The sequence below is a fragment of the Engraulis encrasicolus genome, chromosome 5 (assembly GCF_034702125.1).
Source record: "Engraulis encrasicolus isolate BLACKSEA-1 chromosome 5, IST_EnEncr_1.0, whole genome shotgun sequence".
NCBI classification, from domain to species: Eukaryota; Metazoa; Chordata; class Actinopteri; order Clupeiformes; family Engraulidae; genus Engraulis; species Engraulis encrasicolus.
This window is the reverse complement of record NC_085861.1, coordinates 42,219,885-42,237,713: the sequence shown is the minus strand read 5'-3', so window position 1 is coordinate 42,237,713 and position 17,829 is coordinate 42,219,885. Positions and strand designations below refer to the sequence as shown.

The 17,829-nt window shown below is 42.7% G+C and overlaps 1 protein-coding gene across 2 annotated transcripts in view; it reads right to left on the bottom strand.

The window, feature by feature from the left end:
- Positions 1 to 984: 984 nt before the first annotated feature.
- Positions 985 to 17,829, bottom strand: part of hpn (hepsin) — a 22,682-nt gene continuing 5,837 nt past the window's right edge. The window contains exons 3-13 of one of the 2 annotated variants that reach the window (XM_063199443.1): positions 16,457 to 16,558; positions 15,161 to 15,202; positions 14,867 to 14,996; positions 13,314 to 13,421; positions 12,546 to 12,586; positions 11,735 to 11,900; positions 8,536 to 8,732; positions 6,572 to 6,667; positions 5,074 to 5,216; positions 4,166 to 4,330; positions 985 to 3,557 (exon numbers count right to left, since the gene is read on the bottom strand). In XM_063199443.1, the coding sequence (XP_063055513.1) occupies positions 3,510 to 3,557; positions 4,166 to 4,330; positions 5,074 to 5,216; positions 6,572 to 6,667; positions 8,536 to 8,732; positions 11,735 to 11,900; positions 12,546 to 12,586; positions 13,314 to 13,421; positions 14,867 to 14,996; positions 15,161 to 15,202; positions 16,457 to 16,558 (1,238 nt within the window). In that variant the 3' untranslated portion in view covers positions 985 to 3,509. Of the gene's footprint in view, positions 3,558 to 4,165; positions 4,331 to 5,073; positions 5,217 to 6,571; positions 6,668 to 8,535; positions 8,733 to 11,734; positions 11,901 to 12,545; positions 12,587 to 13,313; positions 13,422 to 14,866; positions 14,997 to 15,160; positions 15,203 to 16,456; positions 16,740 to 17,829 lie in introns of those variants that run through there. The other variant, XM_063199442.1, reaches the window with a different exon arrangement.

The following is a 17,829-nucleotide window of genomic DNA, read 5'->3' as shown; positions in this document are numbered from 1 at the left end:
ATTTTTGCTGTTTATTTCAAGTCATGTTGTGCACTTGAATAAAAAAAAACTAAAATAATGACATCTGTGCTGCTCCGGTGTTGTCTCTCCAGTGAGGGCGTTTTACTTCCTCAATCCAGCTCATCCAGCCCTATATCTCAATATATAGACTGACAGCAGAGAGTAGTAGCAGAGAGAGTAGAGAGAGAGAGGTTCCATTGGCCCATTGTTTCCTGGTTCTATTATGGCCCCCGTAGGCAGACCTAGGCAGACCTAAGGACTGTTCTTTTCATTGAAGGAGCATTATGACACGGCTCTTTAGGCAGACCGGAACCCGGTCGCGCCAGGTGCCCATAGAAACCTATTATGTTGGCATATCTCTATTAAAGAATCTCTGGTAGTAGTGTATGAGAGTGGTCTTTCTGGTTTGGCCATGAATGGACATTGTGTTTACACAACAAGCAGTGCTGACAAGCAGAAGTGATGGCTGACGTACGCACACTTAAGTAAGCTGGTACGATTTCAAATTGTGCTTTTGTGAGGTGCAGCCAGCGTCTCCACATTTGAATAATCCTCAAGAGGAGGAAGTGAGAGGGCCGTGCCAGGCTGACTATTGAAGTAGAATATAATTTTCTGGCAAATCCCAAAAATGTACAGATCTTTGAGTAAAAAAATCAACTTCAAACACAACAATGTGTTACGTAGTTCACCACCCTTCAAGTAATTAATACAGTGTAGTGTATTTCTCGTATGATGATCTAATGTAACAAGTTCTATCGTTTGATTAGGTACGTGTAATCTTGATGACACATGAGAGGTACAGTGGATAAAAAATCTGGGGTGCATTTCTGGAAAGCGTAGCAGTTAACAACTTCGGTAGTTGCCAATGGGAAATTGCATTGCAACCTAGTTAGCAACTAAGCCTTCCAGAAATGCATCCCTGAACCAGTACATGAGGCTACTGAAGATCACATGGGACGACATAATCTACTTCAGAATCATAAATGTGAAAAAGACTTCATTAATTACACAACAGAGCTACACGTGTATGTACAATATTCAGGAACAGGCAAAGAAAATACTGATTACGAAATTTTAACTTTGTCGCTTGAAAAATGTCCTCATACTGCTCATACTTCAATTCCAACCCTTAGTTCATGGAAAATACTGTCACATGATGAAGCATATTGACAAAAAAAACAATCAAAAAAGCAAAACAAAACAAAAACAAAGAGAAAAAAATCTTCCAGCATAGTCCCGCATATGTTTTGGAGCCTAATCTCTGTTTTTTGGCAACATAATGGTTTGGGTGGCTTTAAAAAGACAAGTTTGACAAATTAGCTGAGGTGAACATTCTGGTTTCAGGAAGTCGATGTCCTATAACATATTCCGCTGGAAAATTAAAAGGTTCCTTGAAGACACTTCAGTTGCCATGTGGGGGAGACCCCAAAGGTTCTCTGATAACATATGGATGCTTCCAGGGCTCTCTTTAGGGGTTCCTTCGTAGTGGTGAACTGAAGAGGAACCCTTGAATTGCCACTGTGAAGAGCCCCTAAGGGCCTCTGTACACTGTTTCCGACAAAGTGCAGAGCACTGATCTGCTAACGTTCAATTCCACTGCTTTCAATACAACCCCACACACCAGCGCCAATGTCCCAGGATGTCAGCTGCCAATTACGGCAAAGTTCAATTTTGTTCGAGCCGCTAATGTTTACCCATGTTCTGCTGTGATGAAATTAACCATTCCATTTATAGCATTTCTACGGCAGTGTCCGTGGGCAATCGAAATTGTCGGAACCGAAGGTGCTCTGCAGTGCTGTCGGAACCAGTGTGCGGAGGACCTAAGGGTTCCCTGGAGAACCTTTTCATGCTTCCAATAACTTTTTTACATGGTTCTATATTGTGGCAGATCAACATGATGTGCGGTAAAGGGATACTTTGGTATGTACATAATGCACTTGACAGAAATAGTTTTACCCACAGGTACACAGTCACACTTTCATTTCTCTGTGCATATTGAACACAACTCTTCCACAAGGTAGCGCTGATGGATCAAGTCAACTGTGAGGAGGAGATAGAAGGAATGCATGATCTCCCTCCCAGTGGCCACCTCTGCTGCTAGGCAACAGATGCTCATGGCTCCAGCTTGCAACCAGTATTTACTGTACGTCAGTGCAGGCATGAACAGACATAATGTTGTGATGCTAATGTATGCTGATATTGTACTCAGATATGTGTGTGTTAATGGCACTTTTTGGCATAAAAACCTGTATATTGAGGCAGATGTGTAATGACTTTGGCATACGTATGGAGGAAATGCAAAACTGGAGCCAGTAACGTCTTCCTAACTTGAGCTTCATTGCAATCTCAACACAGAGGGACAAAGCAACATTTGGATACCAAATGTTTTGAAATTATTTCATGTCTTTCACAAATGTATGCTCACACAGTTAGAGCCACTTATTTTCCCCCCCGTTCTATCCGCATACCATGCAACTTTCGTTATGTACTTCGAATGTGTCTCGAGCTGGACCTTGCAAGGAGCAATCATGGTGGCCTGATTATCATCAACTTTCAAATCTCTTCGAGACTTGGTCTGACCAAGAGCATAACAATGAACGTTTCTCAAACGGCAAGCTTGACCCACCTCCCTAGGTTTGCTACTGGTTGACTGGGGTGGAGTGGGTGGAGATCAGAAACGATATTTACATTGCTCTTGACCTGACTAGAAGCAACGCCGGAGGTGTTGCGTCACTAGGAGGGCGTGGCCTGGCAACAATCATGGTGCAGTCAAGAGAAGACGGCACAAAATCAGTGGCTCCAACTGTAATGTAAACAGAATGTCTGTCCTTTCAGTATAATTGTCCCTAAACTGCGCTCACCCACTCCAGTGCCCCACCCCAAACCAATGGTCTGTTTTTACAGAAGGGAGCATAACTTTGCATGCTAGCAAAAAAACATTAAGACATTAGAAGTTCCGTTGTCTTTCCAAAGGTATTCCCCTTAACATTAAGTCATCAAGTCATAAGTCCTTCTTGAATTGTCTAATGCACAATTATGGTTATTTCTTTCTGAGAGATTGTGAAAGTCATGATTTACTCTAATGTATAGGCAACACAACATAAAGGCAACACATACATACTATAAATACATCATATTCTCATTGCTACAATAAAAACCAACAAGTCTGTGAATGACTTGGCATGACTCATTCATCGTACAAAATGTCTTCACAATCTGCAAACCAAACAGAATGCAAGCAAGCAGGCTCTTAATTTGAAATGTGCGATCGATCCCCATACATCCTGTTCTTTCCCACTCTTTGGTGTCGAAGTAGCACTAATAGATTTCTCATAAATCCTTATTTTGTGATGATTTTTTTTTGACATTCAAGCATCAATCCAGTTAGGGATCAGGACCCAAAGACAGGATTGATATGTGACATCCACAAAAGGCCTTTAGGAACATTCAAGAACAAGAAGATATTGTGTTTCTTTCCTTCATCTCATGGGCTGTGTCCCAAAGACAGTTCATGACGTCCGAGCCATCTTATGCACTCCAGGATTGCCTTCATAGGTCTGTGTGACACAGAAAGAGAGAGAGAGAGAGAGAGAGAGAGAGAGAGAGAGAGAGAGAGAGAGAGAGAGAGAGAGAGAGAGAGAGAGAGGGAGAGAGAGAGAGAGAGAGAGAGATTCTGGATTCATTGCCAAACTAGCCTGATAATGAAATAACATTCTATGTTATACTATGACGCCGATACTGAACATTTTAAACTTGTAGTATCATATATGTAGTATATCCACTGGGGGAGCAATAAACCCTCAGGTTTCAATACCAAGTCCAATTTCACCACATAACATGAACACTTGAAAGTAGGGATGCAAACGATTAATCGATTAATCTACTTTAATCAATTAATGCATTGATTAAAAAACATTAATCGCAATTAATCAGCAATTCAACTGACAAGAGACCCAGGTGAAATGGGCATGTGAGGAGTGCGAAATAGTGGGAATATTTAAATCACCTTTGAATTAAAGAAGTAATTTAAATGTAGTATTTTATCTCAATTTTTGATTTTAATTTTTAGATTTTGTACTTTTTTTGAGAAACATTGAGATTTTTCGACCCGAACAAAGTATCTTTAGAAAGTCCATGATATGATTCAATATGATTTGACACCCACCCTCATAGCGGTGGATATCCACGGCAGGAAGCGAGACACTCTGGTGTAGACTCCGGGCTTCTTGGCCATGGCACAGCCCGTGCCCCAGCTCACCACGCCCAGCAAGCGGTAGCGACTGGTCTTGGATAGGCAGTCCTCGGCCACAAACGGACCACCGCTGTCTCCCTAGAATGACAACAGCATCAGGAATAATCATGACTGTGATCTAGTATAATCACCTATATGGCCTACATGAAGAGATAATATGCAACTTTGAATGTTTATTTTTTTTCAATGTAGCTCCCCCCTAGCCAGGCCGTGCCCTCCTAGTGACATTCAGTGTTGTGTCTAGTCAGGTCAAGAGCAATACAAATATCGTTTCTGAGCTCCCGAAAAATCGGGAATTCCTCCCACTTTGTTAGGAAGCATACAACCATTAGCAAACAAAGGGAGGCGTTTGGGAAATGCTAATTGTTAAGCTCTTGGTCAGACCAAGTCTCGAAGAGTCGATGATAATCAGGCTAGCTCGCCCCTACGTTCACCCAGTATTGCTAAAGGTAAGGACAGCGGGGACAGGGAAACAGCAAGAGTCATTAACAGAGTCTTCATTCACCTGGTGACTTGTTGAGCATATACCAACTTTTGAAGGTTAATTATGAAAAATAAATAGTTGATTTAGGTAAAGATAAACACACACACACACACACAGACACACACACACACACACACACACACACACACACACACACACACACACACACACACACACACACACACAGACACAGACACAGACACACACACACACACACACACACACACACACAGACACACACACACTCACAGTCAAGTATCCTGCTTAATTTTAAGCAGTAAGGGTATTGCATGTGTGTACTGTATAAAGATGCAAAACTGCTTTTATGGTTACACACCTGGCATGCATCGATCGCGCCCTTTTCAAATCCCGCACAGAACATGCTGGTGGTGATCTGGTTGTCATAGTAATCGGGGGCGTTGCAGACAGCGTCATTGATGATCGGAACACTGGCTTCTTGTAGAATGTTGGCAAGAGCTCCTGAGAAGAGAACAGAAAAAAGACAGCAGTGAAACACCATGTAATGCACGAAAGGCCAGGTGATAGCAGCTACACACACACACACACACACACACACACACACACACACACACACACACACACACACACACACACACACACACACACACACACACACACACACACACACACACAAAACAACACCACCGTCTCAGACTGCAGACGGCATTCTGTTTACCAAAGAAAATGGCAGCGCTTCTCGAATGCTGTTACACTGACACAGTTTTTGAGTCTAAACAAGCCTGTAACAATCAGGTAAGCAAACTAGGCAATTGCCTAGAGCCCCCCACTTTAAGAGGGAGGGGACTTGATAATGACTGATAATGTATTCAAAAAACAGCAATAACCACTTTGTCAGCAGCATTTCCCTAAATTCCATGACCGACAAGTGCAATGCCACTCTCATCAAAACCGTCTTATGAGGCTCAATCCCCAATAGAAGAGGAGGGCTAAAAGGAAAAAATAGCGAACGCTCTATAGTCTTTTCTCCAGGTTGAAGGGGTGCATCTGCTTATTCCTTTACAGGTTCACAGACTTTTGAACTATGTCCAACGCACTCTCCTTTGAGTCAAGGTAGTTGGAGAAGCCTTTGTTAAAGACCCTTTATTTTACATCGGGGCAAATATGTTTAAAAACGCCAACCGGTTTCAGAAGAGGTGGGGTAAAGGGCCCCCTGTCCTCTTTACCTAGGGCCCCCGAAAAACTTTGAAACGGTCCTGAGTGTAAAGGTCAGACAGAGAAAAGCAGCCAGCTATGGCGTGGCTCCAAGCCCGGCGCGGTGGAGTGTCGGCTGGGAATAAAGGCCAGGAGTGATACGGGCCGATATGGATCAGCACAGGGGACCGGGCACAGGAAGCCTGGATGGCATTAGAATGAGCTCACCAGAGACTGTGGTAGATAGCTAACAAGTAATCTCCATTGCATGGCATCAAAGGTGGCCATATTGTTTTTAAATGAAACCTTATTTTTTTCCTTTTTTGAGCTCACAGCATCGTTTTATGAATGTTTTACAATTTCTTGTATATAATTTCTCTTATTGTTTGCACATTATTTCAGTTTTATTTTTCGGTGCTATTTTCCCCTGTTGAAAATGAAGCAGAACATTTCAGCTCATCGTGTCATCATTCTTTGCTCAGCTCCATTCAATCGTGTAAATTTTCACACATTTTGGTTTCAATGTTTACACATTTGGATTCTCAAGGGGATGCAACCGAGTTTATAAAGTGAGCTATTAGATAAATGAATGAAAGACAATGTCCTACTACATAATTGCAGTGAGGTTGATATGTTGAGGAGTGACGTCACGTTATGTTTACCGTAGTATCCCGTGTTGCCCCAGCCAGTCACATAGCCCATCTGCCCGTCCACCAGCCTCTGTCCATGGGCAGGCAGGCACACTGGCTGCACGTAATCTACAAGGGAGAGAGAGAGAGAGACATAGCCAGGATGTGTGTCAACCAGGGGAGGAGAGAGAGATGGAGAGATAGGCAGAATGTGTGTCGAGAGTTAGCGGAGATACAATAGTCCTGTAGAATGGTTGTTGTGGTACACAATATCTCGTGTCTGTGCGCTAGGCCACACTAGTCTCGCTAGGCTACACTGGGCCCTTTGTGCGCCGAGGTTAAAGCCTGACAAAGGATGAAAGTGGAGACCATCTCCGTCTCTGCATGACAATGACACCGGATGGTTCTTGAGCTGTGTTCCTCTGTGGCATTTTACGGGACAGCACACGCACGCACGCACGCACGCACGCACGCACGCACGCACGCACGCACGCACGCACGCACGCACGCACGCACACACACACACACACACACACACTCAGAGATAATATGTGACACTCAATCTCCTACTATAAGGTCAATTGCTGATAGCCAGCTGAGGAGATGTCATTCTAACAAGAGACACTAGAGGGGGGAAGGAGCCCTTGTAATCTCATCACCTCAGGAAAAAATAGCATTCGCACTCTCCTGTTATGTGCCCGTTCCTCTCCTTAACAAAGGAACACCATACACAAAAAAATAGATTCACTGTCAGAAGTAACTGACTGGTAGAAATATGAAAATGGAGGCAGGAGTTATTTCATGAAGGACCGATAACATTGTCATGTTGTAAGGGCACAAGCTCTGGAGAAAAATAGGCCCTTTGTCTGGTGTCCAGAGCCGTAAGCTGAGACCAAGAGGGGCAGTACTATAATGATGCCTTTACGCTGCTGCCCGTTCCACAGACAGAGAGGGGGTGCTTTTCCATTTGTTTTACTCGTAAGACTTTTACGGGATTTTCTGACAAAGCCCCACATCACATCACAAACAGAGAGGTGTACAGTCTTGTAATGGCATTGTAATGCTGGGATATAACATTGCAGGATATCACAAACTATGCTGTAATATCCCTATCCAGGTTTACTTACAAACCTGCTGTCTCACGAACATCTTCCAATCCAGTCCTATTGTCCCACATACCACATAGTTCCATTAATTTACAACTCAAAATCTAAAATTACTGGTAATCAAGGTTTCTTCAACTTGGATGTCCATATGAATATTTGGACAATCAAAACATGAACTATTTTTTTGGGCAAAGCATCCCATTATCTACCTACCGATCTAACTGTGAGTAAATAGATGGCACCTTAAACATTCCCCCTTGGCATTTTTGTCCAGAGTGAACTGCAGAGGATTGGTGACTGCCAGATCACTGAAGTCTTCGCCTGTATTCATCCACATTTTATTAGTCTAAAATCTTCAGCTACATAGCTAATGTACCATTATTTCTGTATGTCACCATAAACAATCAACCTTGGCCTTGGCCGTGGTTGAAAAGGCTAAGGCACTGCGATGTTACATCTTGGACCTGGGTTCAATTCAAGCCCGAGGTAAATATCATGATCCTCCCCCATCTTTCTCTCCTAACCATTTCCTTTCATCTCCTCACTGTCACTATCAAAAAACCCCAAAAAAACAAGAACCCCTTTGTGTCTTAACGGTGAACTGCAGAGGGGTAGGGAGTGCCAGCATGGTGATGTCTCGCCTGTTGTCATCCACATTTTAGTCTGAAAGTTCAGCTGTCTACCCATCATTGTTACTCTGGGCCACCATAAACAAGCACCCTGGGCATGCACACCCTGATGAAGGCCGCAGGATCGATACACGTTGGTGATTTTTAATATACTAGCCCACCAAATAAAGATTGTTTTGGACTTTTTGAATCAACTGAAGTGCCTGGGCCAAAGATTTTTCCCTCCCTTTTTGTTCACCCTGGGCATTTGCTTGTGCCTTACCGGTGAACTGCAGAGGGGTGGTGAGAGCCAGCACGGCGATGTCTCTGCTGTTGTCGTCCACGTTGGGGTCTACGAAGGGCAGGTAGCTGCTGTGATAGACCACCGTCTGCACCTCGGCGATCACCACGTTCTTATGCGTGGGGTTGTTGTAGATGGAGCCAAGGAGCACCCTCCACCTCACCACGTTACGGTATCGCCTGCACATACACAAGGCCAGTGTGTCAGCATTAGGGTACTGTATGTACTGTATATGAACATTGACATGCATCTAAGACAGTGGTTCTCAACCTTTTTGGAACAACACCCCCTTGACCTCATCATAAGCCACTCAATGCTCCCTTGGCCTCATCATAAGCCTACCAACGCTCATTTGGAATTAAAAAGTAAAACAAGCTAATGCCCCCCATTGGCAACTGAGCATCCCTCCTCTTAGCTGTCTCCTTCCCAACGCCCCCCTAGGGCTCCCTAACGCCCCCTGGGAGCTCATGTTAGTCAAAACATGGTAGTGTTGTCATGTGCGGACTTTCAGACGTGAACACTTAACTATTCTTTAAACTCTTTACTTTACTATTTGCATGTGTGGGTGTGTGTGTTTGTTTCGTGTTTGTAAAAGGGCAACTTGGGTACAGTGCACTTGTGTAGGTGCATGTGTCTACGCAGGCGTTCAAGTGTGTTTGCACATTGTTTGCAAAGTGGTACAACTGTCCCCACCCTCCCCTATCAAAGAGAGTACTACTATGTGTGTGTGTGCGTGTGCGCGTGTAAGATTGTGTCCATGTGTGTGTTCAGGTTTCAGGTTCAGGTTTATTTATTTAAAAAGGGACAGCATATATTACCAGCATTTAAACAAAAATGCTAAATACACAAGATTATAGCCATGTGGCTAATTTCCATCTTTAGTCCCTTGACAGGTTTGATGTTCCTTAAAAAAACAAGGTTAAAGCAAAACTAAAAATACACAGTTATAATACACAGTTGTAAAATTATAGTCAAAGATATGTCACACAGTTTAAAAAAATAAATAATACAAAATACAGTTACAAGATAAAATACCCAAATAAGTTAAAGAACAGCTGCCAGTAGTAGCCTAACTATGGGAAATTATGTTGACAGCATTGAGAATCTAATAACCACAGTTTAACTGTTTGCTGAATGAGTGTACTGTTGGCAGTGCTTTAATTTTACAGGGAATTGTGTTCCAGGTGTGAGAGACTCTGTAAGAAAAAACAGCCTGACTAAAAGCGCTCTTTCTAAATGGAACAGAGCAATCACCCCTGGAACTGGCTCTGGTAGCCCTATTTATACTTTTTGTAATAAATATCTGTAGAGGAGGAGGGGCCAGGCCATGCAGAATTTTATATAATAAAATTGAATCATTATATTTAATGTAGTTATCCCAGTCCAACAGTTTATGTTTTTTCAGTACTTTACAGTGATGATAAGTTTTGGGCTTTCTATCCAAGATTTTCAGTGCTTGTTTGTATAATGTTTTAATGGCTTTTAAGGTTGTGACATTTGCTGATGCCCAACTAGTTAAACAGTAGGACGTATGTGACATAATCATTGCATTAAAATACAGTGTAGCTGACTCAAAGGTAAAATTATTCCTAATGTACCTGAAATTAACTAGATTAAAATTTATTTTGCCTGTAGTTTTTTTAACATGTTGCTTGAAACCAAGTTGTGCATCTATTATAACACCAAGGTATTTAAAGGCCAACTTCCGATAAAACTCAGTTTTACTCACTCCTTTCGAAGATCGGACGGTCACCCCAAGTTAAACTCACTTGCAAGGCTCTCATAGCGGTGCGTCAACTCTCCTGGCTGTGTTTCCCGGTGTTTCCCAATTTACATACATAATGCAGAGAAACGAGCGAATCACGAAAGCCTTTCTGTGTTTCGTCACGTCGAAAGAAGGCGTTGCCCACAAAGGTTTATATCGACCCATTTATCTAAAAACATGTCGAGTATTTTTTTTCTGCTTGTTTTCAATACAAGCAACGTCTGGTGGCCCGAAATCTAGCTTAGCTTAGCTATCAGCTGGTTGCTACTCTCAGGTACACACACAGCACAAAGCCTCATACATAAAGCCAGCTCACTCTGGTTGCTCCGTGCCTGCAGCTCGCCTAGGGGTCGCTGTCGAAAGAGCACAGCCCTGAATGGAGCCTGCACGCCTCCGTTGGCGCCCCTATAGTGCAGTACCACCCGGGGAAGTGGCGACTCTGTTTCCCATTACATTCTCTCCAAGAACTGGAGGACTGAGTCAATCAGAGACGCGTTTCTTCGAGAGCAGGAGGAGTGAGCCAATCAGAGACGCATTTCCACGAGAAACACGGAACACTCTCTCGTTTCTCCACAAGCCACCTTGCCAGCTTGCAAAAACGTCTTGAAACAAAGCAACCAGAACGTTTTTTAAAACAGGACCAACGCGTAACACATTCAATAACAATTAGGAACACGGCAATATTAATTAAATGACGTTGAGAGGCCATCTTTAAACTCTTGGACAACATCCAGTTTCTCACCATGCACCATGATGCTGGGGTCTGGTTCAGTAGTAACCCCTTTTAGATAAATACATACAAACAGTCTTTGACACATTGAGATGAAGACGTGAGTGTTGTAGCCATGTACACACATTGTTCATGACTGATGTTAACTGTTGTGCAGCTAGACGTTTGTCTTTTGCGTGGATGTATAATACTGCATCATCTGCGTATAGCTGACAGGTTACTGATACAGGACAACAACTAGATAAGTCATTTATATACAAGCTGAACAACAGTGGACCTAGTATGGACCCCTGTGGTACTCCAAGAGAGTTGATGCAGGTGCTTGATGTAGTATGCTGCACTCTAACACACTGTGTCCGTGATGCTAGGTATGACTCCATCCATTTCAATGAGTCAGCCGAAAACTTAAAGTGAGTTAGCTTTTGCAAAAGTATCTGGTGGTTGACAGTGTCAAAAGCCTTTCTAAAATCTAGGAAAACAGCCCCAACCACACCGCCAGCACACCTGGTCCATATACTGTATATGTGTGTGTGTGTGTGTGTGTGTGTGTGTGTGTGTGTGTGTGTGTGTGTGTGTGTGTGTGTGTGTGTGTGTGTGTGTGTGTGTGTGTGTGTGTGTGTGTGTGTGTATGTGTGTGTGTGTGTGTGTGTGTGCGCGAGCGTGTGTCTCTATGTGTCTTGACTCACTCAGGGAAGCAGTGAGCAGCGCTGACTATCCAGCGGTCGGATATGATGGATCCTCCGCACTGGTGCACGCCGTCATACTGCAGACTGACCTGCCACGGCCAGCGGCCCTGCCTGGCATTCAGCCCCCCCACTATACGCTCCTCAGTTACGCTCCGACGACCACACTCTGCAGAGGACAAGCAGACAGATAAATACACAGACACGGGCACAGGCACAGGCACAGACATGGACACACACACACACACACACACACACACACACACACACACACACACACACACATACGCACGCATGCCCACACACAGACGACAGACAGACACAAGGACAGATATACAGGCACATACACACACGTGCACGCGCACATGCACACACAGACACCTAAACAGGACCACAAACATAGGTACACAGCGATTAGCCATCCATACTTTCACTAATATGCACACACTGACAATGTACATCTTCAATTGTTGTTCAAGTATGAGGTTAATTTCTGATACTCTAAAACACACCCAAAAAGGTGGGTAGAAATAAAAGAAAGGGATTCATACCAAATAGGGAAAGAAATTATGTTGATGCAATGTAGTATGTTATACAATTGCTGCACACATACAGTCGCTACGACAACATTTTGGAAAAAGATGCCAGGTGAACACCTGCATAGATTTTTGCTCTGACTCCAAAGTGGGAGCGTATGAAAAATATGCCAGAGCAGCACACAATGTACTCCTCCAAATAATACAGTACATGCTGTTTCAGCAGCATACTCAAGTCAACACAGTGTGTTTAAATACAGCTCGCATTTTTGGCTTACCTTGGCAGGTCAATGCAAGAATCTCTCCACTTTCACACTCACTGCAGGGAAGATAAATGAAATAAACGATGAAAATAAATTATGATGGCAGAAGCAAGGCATTTTTACAGTGAGTTAAACTGAGGTGACATTTGTAAGTGTGATTTCTTTTCACTGCTGCTGTAATAAACCAATTATGAATCTGTGTATTGTTTCCTCCAAATCCATATCCTAGAACATCTTGGCGTACCGACCTAGTTCTTGTTTACACCTACACCATTTTTGTTACGTTTTTGGAAGTTTTGGCCTTTTGGTTACACATAAGCAGAATTTTACACTATAGCTCCCTGGAACAGATTTGTTTTTTTTTTTTAAAGAGTTTAAAGTGGAGATCTCTAAAATGCAACACAAGCGGGTTTTTTATCTTTAAATGTAAATAGATTTAAAAAAACATCCACTTTTTAAAAAATCCGCAAACGTGTAACATTAAAAGCAATATATCTACGTTACTTGAGATACTGTGAATAAGGTCATCTCACAGTTGTCTACCTCTGCAATACCAAGTAACATTCATTGTGTGTGTGTGTGTGTGTGTGTGTGTGTGTGTGTGTGTGTGTGTGTGTGTGTGTGTGTGTGTGTGTGTGTGTGTGTGTGTGTGTGTGTGTGTGTGTGTGTGTGTGTGTGTGTGTGTGTGTGTGTGTGTGTGTGTGGAGACTGGAGATTGGAGACTGGTCAAACACAATTTAGTACACTTGACTTAACTTGAACAGCTGTAATGATTGGGCTTACCATGGGTAAAGTACTGTTGATATCTTTTTGCCGAAGGTTAGCTCATTTTCTTTGACACAGAAGAATTCGTGGTCATTGCTTTGTTGGATGCTGGAGAAGTTTACCACCCTAATATAAAAAGTACAACTTTTAGTAACAGACAGTTCATACATTGTGTAATACACACACACATAATACGAACTCAAATCACTACACTCCTATCCAGTCACAGATATTAATGAAGCTAGGGGCTGTTCGTTATTTGTTATCGGGGCCTCTGGAAGAAAATAGGGGAGGGTCGTGTAATTTTTTTCATTGCTGCAGGGAGGGTCATCAAAGTTTTCTTAAGCTTGCTAGGGGAGGGTTTGTATATGTTTAGATGTAACATAGCCTCAGAAACGCCTTCCCCTTTTGCTAAAATTGATCACGCCATTGACCCCCGTTGTGTAATGTGGGCCTACGAAATTCCCCTGCTTTCGTGAAGTAGGATATAGTTTCCAAGATCAGGATGCCATATCAGTAAGCAGCAGCGTTGGTCAATTAACGTTTGTCAAAAACAAGGTAAAATAGGGCTATTTCTTACTTCTCCCTAGGGGAGGGTCATGCATTTTTTGACGGTGTCTCAGGGAGGGTCATCAAAGTTTTGAAGCTCATAAGGTCATGCAAAATTTGACGATCAAGGGTGGACATCTTCCGACGACCCGAAAAATAATTAACGAACAGTCCCTTATATTGAATATATCCAGGTGTATCATCCAAGTGTTACTGGGTTATTATGCTAAACACTATTGAGTTCTGTGCATGCACTGTGCCCAGGGCAGACAACGGAGGTGGGGGGGACAAAAGGGTCACTTGTCCCTGGCCCAGGGAGAAGGGGGTCCAGAATTTGGTCCCCATTACATTGTATGTATTGAGTCTGGGGGCCTTTCAGATTTCTTTGTTTTGGGTCCAACCAAAGCTGTCAGTGGTCTTGGCTGTGACTTACAATACAACTTTGCACAAATAAAACATTTCAAAGATTTATGAGTGTGCTCCTATCTCTCTCAAATGTCCTATTAAGAAGTACACAATAAGGATTGATGTGTAGAGTGCTCCAGTGTAATGTCCCATTGACTTTATAAATGGTTCTCTCCAACATTTAGAGACTCAATATTTATGTGTAATGGCTGCAGCATTTTGCTGTGCTGTCACTTCTATCACTCAGCCGGCAGCCCATTGAGCCTATTGAGTTTGGGTCCTTTCTCACACTGTCTGGGGCCTTGCACACGACAGTAACCACCTTGCTGAATGCTATCTCTGCCACAACACAAATAAACACATCAATGTATACCTACGTGGGTACAACTGAGGCACTGAAGCCATACCCTTCCAACCTTTCAAAATCACAAAAAGCCCAGTTTTGCACCCAAACTAAATGGAACCGTTTTTTACTGGTATTGTACGCTATGCATGCAGACATGCCTATTCTCATCTGTACCGGTATATAGACTGAAAGTAAACTGGCTACAACATGAAGGTACTGTATCTGTGTGTGGATTGTATATGTGACTCTGGCTGGTGTTCATAGGGTTTACCTGACGAAACCCATCTCTTCACAGCTGATGGAGGCCAGGAGCTGATCGGCACTGGAGGAACAGATGTGTCTCCACCTGCGTTGAGTGGAGTCAAACACCCTTAGACGCTTGTCTGCTGCGCTCACCTGAACTGCAGCCGACATGGGATCACATGGGGAGGAATGGGGAAAGAAGTATAGAGAGACTTTGGTGTTAGTTAGAGCAACAGTAGACCGAGACTGCATTGCTACAGTAAATACGTACATGGATAAACAATTAGCTGGGAAGTGGTCTTGGTAATGCAATGCTACTTACCATCGTACAACCCTGTGTCTTCTGCCTTGCTCAGATATGTCACTGCAACAACAAGAAATACATTTTAGAAGTAATTACAGTTTTTTTCTGATCGCTAAAGCTCTTTTTTGCAAATTTGGTTGATTTTGCAGAGCTCTACACATGAATACACTATCTCACATCAAATCAGCAAAACTGTATATACTATACATTGCAAAACCCAACACGGTTTGCTTGACGGTAGGGACACATAGACGCGAATTTGGCCAAGCGAAGCCAACTTCGCCATTCATTCCTATGAGAGAGGCGAAGGCAAGAGAACAGGAGCGAAGCGAAGCGAAATTATTAAAGAAAGTTTAATGTTATACAAATGAGGAGCGAATTCGCCTGCCGCGGCCCAATCAAATCAACAACATAACCGTTCCATTCCATTTGATTCGCTGTGACGACCTGATGACGGTTGAATTGTGCCTCTCTTCACTTCGCCTCCTATGTGTCCCTACCGTAAGTCTACATACAGTTGTAAAAAATAAATGTTTTTGTACCAAATCATTAACACACCTATTACATTACAAGCACACATTGCAATAACTAGACACAGACAGTAAGAAGGTCATCCTCAGTTAGACAATCCTGGGTCCAGAACAAACATACAGTACAGGTGTGATCACACAAGAGATGTATTCGGTGTCAGTTAGCACCGTGAAATCAAGCTACGTATATGCTTAGCATATGACCTGCACAATTAACAAGTGTGAATTTTAACATTTGAAGAGTTCAGATGCAAAACCCCTTAACTCCATTTCTGAAGACCTGCACTTCTGTATTTTTAGAGAACCCTGTTGTTGGTTTGGTTTACATTCATGTACTTGATAATACATATAAATAGTTATAGTACATACATAAAATAAAAAATATGCATTTTTCATAGCTTTGTATTAAATAAAAATGAATTAAGATTATTTTCTGAAAAGGCACTTAAAGGGTTTTGCATCTGAACTCTTTATTTGCTTTTAGATTGTTTATTGGATTTTAACTTACGTACGTGTAACTGAGTTAAGCTATAAACATGTAAGCTTATTGTTTATTGGATCTCAACTAAACTGAGTTAAGCAATTAACATGCATTGCTTTATCTATTCTGTATTGCATCATGTATGGTTTTTTTTCTCTTTGTTTTTGTTGTCACTTTTACATGTCTTAAATCAAATGCTGTTGTTTGTGAAGTGCTTTACAAACACATCGGCATTGACATTGACCCTGAACCCTGTAGTACTACAGTACAGTACCGCTACATTTCCGTAACGGTGAGTCTCACCTAAGGCCCAGATAGCCACGCTGATGCCCCCCAGTAGCATAACCGTCACGCCGACGCCCACAGCCACGCGACACGGATTACAGAGGGTCATGCCTGGACCTCCTATGGGGAGTGGCAGAACATAACATTGAGGAAACAAAAGACAAGGCAAGGCAAGGCATGACAAAATATATATGGCGCACTTCACATGCCAGACCCGCTCCATATACTTTACAGACAAGAAAATACAAAACAAGACAATGCAAAAGTAAAGCAAATCAAGGAGATTACAAGTCTGAATACTGCATGGAGAGGTAGTAGACCAAGTACACTGCGGCAGCACGTCAAACAGAACAAAACAAATACTTAACACACAAAAAATAGAAAATCATGACCAGATTCGTGACTCAGCTGGAATAGGCTGCCATTATGGGTTTGACCAGGCCAGTGCAGAGCAGCAGGTGTGGTGTATTTCAAAACACAGAAAAGTGCAAATATGAAGAGAAGCACAACTACAATGTCAGCTTACTGGAGCTCAGCATAGCCAGCAATAGCCACTCAGGGAACATTGGCGATCAATAAGTCCAAAGTCTCCATTTTCAATAGGAGCTAAAGCAAACCCAGCAAGGGCTCATCCTCAGCAACCAGTGCCAAGCCTCGGGGGAAAGAGTCATCCTGTCCCTGGACGCAGTTGCAAAGGCCTGAGTGGCCATGTGAGTGTCTACGGTTGCGTACAGAAAAGAAAAAACAGCTAAACCTGCCCAGCAGCAAAACCAGTGCTTTTGTTTACGTAACAGAGCTATGCATGGCTGACTTGCTACTAAATAGAGTGGTTTTGCTGTAGATGTTCAGGGAATCCGTTGGGAGGGTTCCCCACTTGGAAGGGATCCCAGTGCGAGGAATTGTTGAATCTCATAAACATTTAATTTACAACAAAATGAAAAAATACAAACAGTATGGATTTTTGAGGAGTTGAATGACTATTATGAAGGGTTACAATTACATGTGTCATCACCAGCTGTCTCAATTGCTTCCATGCTGTCATGGTTTGCAGCCAAACTGTGGCATGTCTTTTAAAGTGGAATTATTTTCTGGAAAAAAAGTTAATTGAAATAGGTGTGAAATTAAATGATATTAGTGGTTTAAACTAAGATGCTGACAGCATGACCAGAAGGAAGCAATAGTAGTATTAGCAGTAGAAGTAATGGTAGTAATAGTAACAATAATAGTAGTGATACAATAGCAGCAAACATAGTTTTCCCACCGACTCTCAGTCTTGTAAGCAGTCAAGAAGAACTAAGCTGATGATAACTAAATGCAAGCCTGAGTGACAACCTTCCCTACGACGTCACAACACCCTTAAGTGTCACTGCAAGAGCAGTCAGCACACTCAA